General features: G+C 51.2%; 6 protein-coding genes across 6 annotated transcripts; 5 read left to right on the forward strand and 1 right to left on the reverse strand.

The window, feature by feature from the left end:
* Positions 1–20: 20 nt before the first annotated feature.
* An01g07770 (uncharacterized protein) lies at positions 21–800 on the forward strand (the record flags this gene model as incomplete). The annotated part of the gene is made up of 1 exon (XM_001389165.3): positions 21–800. The coding sequence occupies one exon, from the start codon at positions 21–23 to the stop codon at positions 798–800; it is 780 nt and encodes a 259-aa protein (XP_001389202.3).
* Positions 801–1116: 316 nt separating this feature from the next.
* Positions 1117–1517, forward strand: An01g07780 (uncharacterized protein; the record flags this gene model as incomplete). Its single annotated transcript, XM_059749579.1, has 2 exons — positions 1117–1245; positions 1413–1517. The coding sequence occupies 2 exons, from the start codon at positions 1117–1119 to the stop codon at positions 1515–1517; spliced, it is 234 nt and encodes a 77-aa protein (XP_059603237.1).
* Positions 1518–1573: 56 nt separating this feature from the next.
* An01g07790 (hypothetical protein [putative sequencing error]) lies at positions 1574–3186 on the forward strand (the record flags this gene model as incomplete). The annotated part of the gene is given in 2 exon segments (XM_059749585.1): positions 1574–1679; positions 1772–3186. Coding segments are annotated over 2 exon segments (1521 nt in total).
* A 331-nt stretch (positions 3187–3517) lies between these two features.
* An01g07800 (hypothetical protein) lies at positions 3518–4266 on the reverse strand (the record flags this gene model as incomplete). Its single annotated transcript, XM_059749591.1, has 3 exons — positions 3518–3605; positions 3707–3787; positions 3914–4266. The coding sequence occupies 3 exons, from the start codon at positions 4264–4266 to the stop codon at positions 3518–3520; spliced, it is 522 nt and encodes a 173-aa protein (XP_059603239.1).
* A 576-nt stretch (positions 4267–4842) lies between these two features.
* An01g07810 (uncharacterized protein) lies at positions 4843–5918 on the forward strand (the record flags this gene model as incomplete). Its single annotated transcript, XM_001389169.3, has 4 exons — positions 4843–4993; positions 5052–5207; positions 5296–5671; positions 5741–5918. The coding sequence occupies 4 exons, from the start codon at positions 4843–4845 to the stop codon at positions 5916–5918; spliced, it is 861 nt and encodes a 286-aa protein (XP_001389206.3).
* A 1029-nt stretch (positions 5919–6947) lies between these two features.
* On the forward strand, positions 6948–9760 carry An01g07820 (uncharacterized protein; the record flags this gene model as incomplete). The annotated part of the gene is made up of 5 exons (XM_001389170.3): positions 6948–7118; positions 7211–7308; positions 7371–7590; positions 7648–8490; positions 8546–9760. The coding sequence occupies 5 exons, from the start codon at positions 6948–6950 to the stop codon at positions 9758–9760; spliced, it is 2547 nt and encodes an 848-aa protein (XP_001389207.1).
* Between the last annotated feature and the right edge of the window lie 720 nt (positions 9761–10480).

Here is a 10480-nt window from a genome sequence, read left to right on the forward strand (position 1 = left end):
CTATAGCCCTAGCCTTGACAATGAAGCTCTTCGGGTGGATCTCGGCAGCATTCCTCGCTTCGACTGTCCTTTCGATAGAAACGACACCAGCTCCATCAATTGACACTATACCATTCTATCCACCCCGCAATGCAGACTCGGGACGGAGGGCCTTTGAAGTACTACAACTATTAAGGAAACGGGGCGATAACTGTCCTTCTGGATATGATTCTTGCACAAACCTAGGCTATTCGGATATATGCTGTGCCGACGGTAGCAGGTGCACCCGCGACGCCGCTGACAACGTCGCCTGTTGCCCGACTGGAGCAAGCTGTACGGGCACGCTCTCAGAAACCGGAAACGCGGGGGGAGGAGCAACCAGCAGCTTCCGATTCCCCCAGACAGCGACGGCTACACAGACTACAGATGGGACGAGCGTGACTCTCACGGGCTCTACAATTGCCGGGGCATATCCCTTTGTCAATATTCCGACATCATTTGCCAACGCGCGTGTTTGCACATCATATTACTCTCTATGTCAGAGCGAGTATACTGGTTGCCTTTCGCAACTCGGAGGAGGCTATGCTGTGACTGTGGCTGCAGAAGGGGGAGGTGTCACTCGCGCTGATGGAGGAGCTTCTGCAGCTATATCAACATGCTCTAGTCTGAGTATGGAGGCATGTCACGGCCTCAGCATTGGTTACTGCGGCAGTTACAGTACTGATGTCTACGAGAACCGGGGAACGATGCCCAGTCGGAGTTCCAGTCTTGAGGACCTTTTCTTTGGCATGATCATTGGACTTGCCGGGATGTTCCTATGAAGCTACGACCAAGCTTGATTTTCATGTGGATATGCATGTATGAGATATGGACATACGCTCGCTCAAATGACGTGAACAATTTTTTCGAAGTTAACAATGACCACTGCGACACTCAAGCGACAACTACCTCGGTTGAGAATGCCCATCCTTTGGGTAGCTGAAACAAATGACGGAATGTATCTATGAAGTGATTGATGATGGGCGATAGTCAGGCAGCTATCAGTATAATGAGTCTCATGATTTTGTGGCGTTCTGTATATAACAAGAGCATCTAGATTAGCAATAACAATGAAGGAAATTGAATGATCGGATTATGATGGCTTCCCTATTTGGAAGTGTGTACACTGAGCTTGTTGCTCCGAAATACACAAGAGAGATGCAGGTTGACGACCAGGGTGCTACATCCATGGCGCCTCACCACCACATCATTTTTAGGGTTCACCATGTAGCGGAGTATTTATGATGTGAATGTCGGGCCACGGACAATGCGCACTTCCAGTCACCCGTGCCAAATCACTGCCTAAGCATGGGGCCCCTCCGTTGGGTGACACGTCGGTGTAGTCACCACACAGTATTCGCCTGATTTGTGCCGACGGATGGAGGCCCATGCAGTCAGTACCTGACGGACGCAACTCTGTCGAATCAGAGAATGGGTTTGCTAGACCGACTCGCCATGGAACAAAAGATAATCTGGCGGTGGAGCCGACAGCACAGTAGGCCGGGTCTGTCCAAGTTCCGGACTTTTCGCCCACGGACACTATTGGGTGCAGACAATGACGCTGTCAGGAACTGAGGGGAGAATTGGTGATGAGAGGGGCAGCAACGGCATCATCGGCCACTTCTCTGCCATTGGATCACAGCGGGGCAGCAACATGCAGAGTCAGGAAAAGTGGGCATCCCAGCCTCCGAAATTTCCTTTTTTAAATTATGATCTAAGTTTATCTTCATCACTGATTCACTCGGCCTCGCAGTGATTGGTGGTGGCCGTCGCAGGAAATGCGGTGGTTGGGAAGTCGACCGGACGGAGGCTGGGATCAAGAAGAGCGGACGGGCTGCTCGTGGGATGGCACCCTGCTCCGACTTCTCTCCTCCAACCTTCCATACATTCTCTCCTCAACTGATATGCATTCTTTCGATCTCTGCTCTGCAAGCTACCTGTGACGGTCTCTTGCATTCCATCTATTTGCTTGGCTTCCTTTCGTTCGCTGTCTCTCCTTCTATAACTCCTTGTCATACCAAGACCTAGTATATCGGATCATCCATCGGAAACCAAAATTTGTCCCTAGCAGCGATCGCAATTCAAGACTGCTTTTGGTCGCATCGTGGGCTGGCCTCGTGGTCGTGGAAATTCCTACATTCTTCCCTCGCCATGCATGCGTCTCGCATAATCCCGTCGACTTTATCTATACTGGCCCTACTAAGTCAGTTTCAACTCTCGATAGCCTCGCCATTGGAACCTGAGGAGAGCCTCGAGGAGGCCACCTTAGAAAAGCGCTGCTCAAATCCTTGCGGTTACTATAGTCAGCTTTGCTGCAGCTCAAGCGAAACATGCAGCACCAATAGTGATGGCGAAGCTGAGTGCGTCGCTTCCGGAAGCTGGGAGTACTACACCACCACGTATGTCGTGACCGAAACAGAGCGTGCGACTTTTACTTCAACATGGAGCTCCTACGTTTCGGCAACAACGAGCACTGGAAGCTGCAATGCCGAGTATGGCGAAACGGTCTGCGGCAGCGATTGTTGCGGTCCTGCATATGTCTGCTCCGACAATCAATGTGTCCTGGGAAGCACGTCAATCTGGGCAACTGCTACTGCCACACCTCCCGTGCGCGGAACAACGCTATCGACTGTAACCCAAACGGCTACGACTACTGAACCTTTCACTGCCCCTGTTAGCACAAGCGGCACGCCATTGGTTGTGAAGGGCTCTGGCGGGGGACTCAGCGGCGGTGCCATCGCGGGAATTGTTATCGGAACAATTGCTGGCGTGTTCCTCCTGTTGCTTCTCTGCGCTTGTATGTGCTGCCGTGGAGCACTCGATTCCGTTCTTGCTTGTCTTGGTCTCGGTGGTGGCAGGAAGCGGAGGGAAACAACTTACGTCGAAGAACGTCGTCGTCACCACCATAGTTCTTCCGGAGCCAGACCTGAGCAGCGCACCTGGTTCGGCAGTCGACCGGCTCCCTCAACAGCAGGTGGCGGTAAAAAGAAGGAGTCTGGAATGGGTGCGTTGGCGACAATTGGGATCGTCCTGGGTGCGATTGCGCTGTGTCTAGGGTTGAAGAGGCGCAGAGACCATCGCGACGCAGACGAGAAGACCGATTACACGTACCCGAGCACCTACTACAGTTACTACTCCTCTGACTACTACACCAATGATGGTAAGTGATCTCTTGTTGCTCTTTTGATCAAACAAAATCGATGATGCTAATAGTTTTGCAGGAAGCGTTGTGACAGATGATCGGCGGACGAGAGACACCAGAAGAACTAGACGATCGCGCACGCGCTCACGAAGATGATGATTTTATGATTTCAATTAACGAAAAAGAACGACTTACCGAAAGACAACGAATTACTGAATGTTGATTCCGTTGTCAGACTTTATTTGAACGATTTTGCATGAACTGGCGTTATCCATGGTTTATGATTGACGTGTGATGGTTTCTTCTTTCGTGTTCGAAAGATCTGCAATGTACGATGATGAGACATGTATCCATGTTTTAATGCCCTTGACTGTATCTGCTCTTATCCCTTTTCTTTGTCTCTTCGCCTTTGTTCTCCGTCCCTGCTTCTGTCTCTTTCCCATCTCTTAATTGAAAGACGCGGAAGGATATTGTGCTGTAGATAAGATTCTCAATATAGATTGACAAAGAACAGTATTGTACATATTAATAAACATTATTGCCTACCTACATCGTACATCAAGTATCAGAAAGTTAGAAGTAAAGAGCATCTCGGCCCAGAAACGGTGAGGGCTGAAAACAGGAGTTCTACATATCCAGAGCTGCAAATGCCCCCTCAATCACGTTCCTTGAAGGCCGACGCGGGGATAGCTACAGGTGTATGAAGGATTAGAGCAAAAGTCGCAACTTTCGAGAGATCCAGTGTCAGCGCACCCCTTAATCAAGAGCTGATTCTTGATAATCATGCACCTGCCGGAGCAACTCGTGCGTTCTTCCAATAACTGCAGCTGCAAGGCGGCCATCAACGGCCAGCATGCCAACCCAAGACAGAGGTGGAAGGAGTTGTCATCATACTTAGATTCGGCTCCACCGATCTGGTAATAAGGGCAAACTGAAGGGATAGAAAATGTGAATCGATTCGTGTTACCGATCCACGCGATCAAGTTGTTCCGATCGAAGCGGTTCGAGTCCGACAGGGTCCAGAGAGTGAAGCTCGGCACCTTGTCGACGGCACAAACTGCCCGGGCGGAACCTGCGACTCCCCGCCTCCCGTAGTCCCAAGCCATCCATCCATCATTTCACGCTCGCCTGTCCTTCAATCCCGCTGTCATTCCCACGCCCTCGTCACAACCCCCCCACAACTCTCAACTCTTGTATTCGAAAACCCTTATCCATGAGGCTACTATCGAGTATACGATCCTGACAATACCTACTCAGCATCATAGTTCATTTTGCCCTCGTCCGGCTTTTCCCCGATTATCCAGGGCTGTCAAGTCTTCCCTCCTGAGGATTACGAGTCCCGTTGAGCTCCGATTCTTCGCTGGCCCGCCATGCTTCAAACGCAGACTCAGCACGTCTTTTCCCACCAGCACCAGTATCCGCAGGCTGATCCGTCCTGGCTGCAGCAACAGCAGCAGCAGCATCATCAAACCCACCCGCACCAGGCTCAGCAACCGCATTCTTCGTTGGTCGCCCAACAGCATGCCCAAGTCCAGGCGGCTGCAGCCGCCGCTGCAGCTGCTCAACAACAACACTATACTCGCATAGCCATGGCTGGGAACGCCGGTGCCGGTAATTCCGCTCAAGGGGCTGGTGCAGGGGGCATTGGTGGGGATGGTGCTTTGCCCGGTGCGGTGTCCGTGATGGATGGTGGCATCAGTGATGAGAATCGGAAAGTTTTCATCTGGGTCGCAGAACTCCTCGATCCGAGTCGCAGAGAAGCAGCTCTCATGGAGCTTAGCAAGAAGAGAGAGCAAGTGCCGGAACTTGCGTTGGTTATCTGGCACTCTTTCGGTACGGAAACCCCCCTTTGATCGGCTTTGTTGGTGGCGACTAACGGGCGTTTTTTCAGGCGTCATGACCGCTTTACTCCAGGAAATCATCTCTGTATACCCGTTGTTGAACCCTTCGCAACTGACTGCGGCTGCATCAAATCGAGTTTGCAATGCGCTTGCTCTCTTGCAGTGTGTGGCTTCCCACAACGAGACTCGCACCTTATTTCTAAATGGTACGCAGCCGTCACCCAGGAGCCATCCACCCCACCCTTCGTTTCCAAGTAGTATATGCTTTGACTAACAAAATCTCTTTCGCAACAGCTCACATTCCTCTGTTTCTCTATCCTTTCCTCAACACAACGTCAAAGTCGCGGCCCTTCGAGTATCTCCGCCTCACCTCGCTCGGCGTAATCGGAGCGTTGGTCAAGAATGACTCATCCGATGTCATCAACTTCCTCCTTACCACAGAGATCATCCCTCTTTGCCTACGAATTATGGAGACCGGCTCAGAACTTAGCAAGACCGTTGCAATTTTCATCGTGCAGAAGATTCTCCTCGACGACATCGGCCTCGCGTATATTTGCGCAACGTATGAGAGGTTCTATGCAGTTGGAACCGTTCTGAGTAATATGGTTACTCAACTTGTTGAGCAACAGACAGTACGGCTTCTCAAGCATGTAGTGCGCTGCTTCCTTCGGTGAGTCCTGCAATTTTCCTTGTATCGCCTAAGTCGGTTTGGTTCTCCTTCAAATGCTGACTTCTGTAGCTTGAGTGATAACAGCAGGGCGCGAGAGGCGTTGCGTCAATGCCTTCCCGAACCTTTGCGCGATGCGACATTCTCCTCCGTACTCCGCGACGACGCCGCCACTAAGCGCTGCTTGGCACAGCTTCTCATCAACCTTTCGGATAACGTCTCCGATGGCGCACCTGGTGTTGCGATGTAAAAAGTTCAAAAGCATTTGTTTTCCTTCTGGTTTACTTGATATATTTGACAACCTTACGACATGCATGGGGCGGGCTTTAGGCGAAACACGGAATACAAGGCGCAAACTGTGTGGAATGGCAATGCAATGACGCGATCTCAGGGAAGTTGCACAAAATCAACAGAGAGAAAAAGAGAAGACATGGCGGGTATGGGAGCACTGGGCTTGGGGGTTTCTGTCTTGTTATGGTTTGAAAGGTTCTGTTGTTTTGCTGATTATCTATTCTTTCTTCCCTATCCCTGGCTTTTACTGTGGCTTTCTTTCTGCTTTCTATTTACCCCTATTTTTCATTCGTCCAACACTTCGTTCCCCTTCGGCCATAGTGGTATGGCTGTGCGGTGGCGTGGGATACGGCTGGCGCTATTTTTCTGTGTGCATTTTGCTTGTCCTCTATGTTCCCCATTCCCCATCCTCCATCTGAGTGAGATAGACCCTCTTTGAGCGAGATACCAAGATCTAGTTTTATGTTTCGTTGGATGGTGCTGATTCTGCTTGTTGCTTAAGTTTCATTTGCTGGTGACCTGATTACATGCAGAGGCAAATTATCATTATCATAAGACATTCTCTCCTTGACTTCATAATATGAGCCTGTATCATCATCTAAAATAGTCTCCACGAGGCCTTGGTAAAATGTGAGAAATCGGATCGCATCGAAAGCGCAAGGCTTATCGGCACGGGATCGACCCAATCGGCGGATGGAAGTCACCTGACTGGGGTCTCGACGCGCCGCCCGGCGATTCTGTGAGCTCATCTCTTCTGCCCAGCCCGACACGCCCGCCCTGGCGAACGATTTCCTGTCTTCACGCCGCTGTCGATCACGTCGATACCCACTCATTCTGCCATTTGGTAGAGGCACCTGTGCTCGTTCTTCTGTTGCATATACGCTGCGATACTCATCCTTCACAGAACTCCCGCCCCCGCCGCAGATCCGCCGCAGTGGTCGAATCTTGTCCTGCGCCGCGGCGCCTTTAATGGTCTATATCCGCCTTCATGGTATCGCGAAAGCGCACCCGCTCCGAGGTGGACACTGCCCCAGAGCAGCCACCTGAGGAGCCGGGTTTACTCCAGAAGCTTCGAAACTGCTGGGAGTTTGCAAGCCTAATGCAATACATTGCCATATTTGGGAAAGTTATGAAGATTGACGAGGATTTTGGGATTGAGGTTCGCAGTGCAAACCCAACACCTCCAGTTTTCTTTTACGTTTGGGCGCGTTCAATCAATGCTAATAATTTACTCCGATATTCTGCTTATAGGATCTGGAAACTGAGTGCCTAAAGCCTACCCCTTCCGAGAAATTACTGGAGATTGGTCTCTGTCTCTTGAAATGGGTGTCGTCGCATCGGGGCCTCACGTACGTGCACCGTTATTCTGGCCATAACTGTAGCTATGCTAATAGGATGCTCTTGCTGATAGTTTTGATAACTTCGATGAGTACACGCGACGTCAGTACAATGCGAAAGCACCACACATTCCTAACCCTTTCGGATACGAGGAGGTTCCGAAGAGATTCTTGGACTTTGATGTTTTCTTGAAATTGCGCGTCTTGCACCAGCTGTCTATTTGGACCTTCTGGAATCCCGATCGCATCCGCGAGAAGATGCCGGAGCAAAGGGAATCGGATCAGACGGAGTGGGTGGGTTTTACGTGACACACCCCTGGATTCCTATTATCCTTACTGACCTTCTGCTAGCGTATCGAAGAAGTAGGCTACGATCGTGAAGGCCGTTACTACTATATTCTCGATGATAACAGGCTCTATCGCCGCACCGACCCCCCTATTCCGCCTCCGAAACCGGCGAAGTCGAAGTCGAGGAGAAAGAGCGCCCGTGCCATGAGAGCCTCCAAACGAAGACGAGTAACAGGCGCCGATCCCATTGAAGAGTCTGATGAGGAAGATAATGTTGTGAACGGCGACGCCTCAGAGGATCCTCTGCAAGCGATGACGTGGGAATGCATTGCCATTACACTAGACGATTACAAGCAGTTCCTCGAGTCCATAAGGAAGACAAGGGACCCCGATGAAAAGATCCTGAGGGATAGGATCGATGAACAAGTCATGCCCATTATTGAGAAGGAAGAGGAGGCACAAGAGAGACAGAAACAGAAGCGCGAGAAGGAGCTTTTCAACATGCAGCTGCTCGCTGGGGCTAAACGATCCAGTCGGATTGCCGGAAAGGCTGAGAAAGAGCGACAGGAGCGTGAGGCCGCTGAAGCAGCACGTAAACGAGAAACCGAACTAGCCGCAGCCCGCAAAGAGGAAGAAAGAGTGAAGAAGCTGGAGGCGGAAAGACGTTCGCGCATCATGACCCGGGAACAGCGTACTAAAGATCGCGAGAGGAAGCGGATACTACACGAAAGCGAGCTTCAGCGCATCAAAGAAGAGCAGGAGAAGGTTGCACGGGGTGAGAGCAGAGCCTCTGAGAGACATCTTCAAGCGGAAATGGAGAAGTACCGCAAGAATTTGGAAGACCTTTCGCAGGAGGATCAATGGATCTTCGACTGCTCAGGCTGCGGTGTTCATGGTCAGAATTTGGTAGGGCATGATCGTATCTTTAGATCCCTATGGCAAGTGTACTAATTTTCAGTAGGATGATGGCTCTCACAGTGTTGCATGCGAATCCTGCAACGTATGGCAGCACAGCAAGTGTCTCGGTATCCCCAAGAGTGAAGCCGAACGAGAGGATTTCCACTTCGTTTGCAATGACTGTAAACGGCGCGAAGAGGAAGCGAAGTTGCCCAAACTTCCACCGTTGAAATTCCGCGTCGGCTCGTCGACCTCGCCGTCCTCAGCTGCGCCAGACGGAGATACCAAGATTAAAGTCCCAGATCCGGAACAAAGTCCCATATCGTCCATCAAAACCGCTCAGCATACCTTCCAGTTGCCTCTTACTGGGTCCCCTCAAAAGCAACCTCCTTCCATGCCTTCCGTTCCCTTACAAAACCCCCCTCAAGCCGTCTCCTTCCCTCCTCTGTCCCCCGAGCGCAGGCCTCAGTCCGCCCACACCACATCATTCAGCCCTCCTCGAGCTCCTTTCTCTCCATCAAAGGGCTTGAATGGACATACTCCGTCATCCAAGGATCAGATTCCGAAACTGCCATCCATCCATCAAGCAATGCATTTACCGCCCCATTCTCGTGAGTCCTTCAGCGGCGGGTCGTTTCCGGCGCGGCGACCGTCGTCCTCTCACTCTACGCAGAGTCCCACTCTGCCTTCACCCATTCAAAACCGGCCATCTATGTCCCCAACTCAAGGAAACCGAGATGTTGGTCCTCTTGCGGGGTTTCCACCTGTAGCTTCGACAGATCACTCAGCCCCATGGACGCCGTACGCTCAACATCAAACCCCCCGTCCAAATACGGGCAATCATTCTTCCTTCTCTTCCCTGCATAACGGGCGTCCATCTTTCATGGCCACACCAACTGCAACTCGCTCCTCTCCTCCACAAAGTTCCCACGGTGTGCCTCTTTCGGGAATCAGTCCGACCAAGCAGTCACCCCGACCTATGACATCTGGCAGCGTCACTGGAGCTCCAGTCCTTCCTCCGATTCAGAAGCTCGAGCCGAGTCCTAAACTAATGGGCCGAAGCTCACCTGATGCACCCATTCCGCCGCCGGTCAAATGCATGACACCGGAGCAAGAGGAGCGCAGGCAAAGGGAAAACGCCATGCTGCAGGCCCAATTGCACGGGACCAATGGCCCGCATTCAGTGATGTCGTCGCCATCACTCAATCGTATCCCACCTTTAGGGCCTTCTGCGGTTGCTCAACAGCCTGCGCCATCTCCTCAGTCAGGCTCAAAGTGAAGTCGCTTGGTACTTTCTGCTTATGCATGCTGGCACAAGAGCAGCTGCACAACAAATAGTATACCCCTCTCGTTGTTCGAATTTGAACACATACATTCACTCGTCATTTTGTCCTTGGCTCGATTATTGGTCACCTCAAACACCGAATCTATCAATTGTGGTTCGGCAGGTTGATCTTGCAGCGCAGTAAAGCTTAAGCGGCCAAATTCTTTGGAGGCGCCAAGCCATGCGCGCAGGTCTTGTGTACCTTCCTTTCACCTTCTGTCTCGCAGCGTTTGAGTCCGGGAAAACCAGCTGGTGGTCCTGGGTTTTCCGCTGCTGTTTTCTTCGTAAACTCTGTTCTTCCATACATTGCTCTTCGAAGTGCGCACGATGTGGAGTGTGTGCTGGTCTAGCAATCCACAATGGGATTTTTGCTTTTTCCTTTTATGCTACCTATTTCGCTTGGTTGGTATGGTTGGTCTACGCTTCTCTCGTGTCTTAACTTCTATTTTGATATACTGGAATGGTGGCGTTGCAGGATACTGAGCTAATAGAGGGATGGGGTTGACAATGGATGTGAAGTAGACATTGACTAGATGTAATAAAAGCGAGGCAATTACAATCTGATGGTTTTAATTATGGACCGAGATCGATCCTGTAGATGATCACCGACATTTCTGTTGTCGCTGCCCCTTGTGAACCGTACATATCCCGGCTTCGTCGTGCAATTGCTACTAC

The sequence above is a fragment of the Aspergillus niger genome (genome assembly GCF_000002855.4).
Source record: "Aspergillus niger supercontig An01".
NCBI lineage: Eukaryota > Fungi > Ascomycota > Eurotiomycetes > Eurotiales > Aspergillaceae > Aspergillus > Aspergillus niger.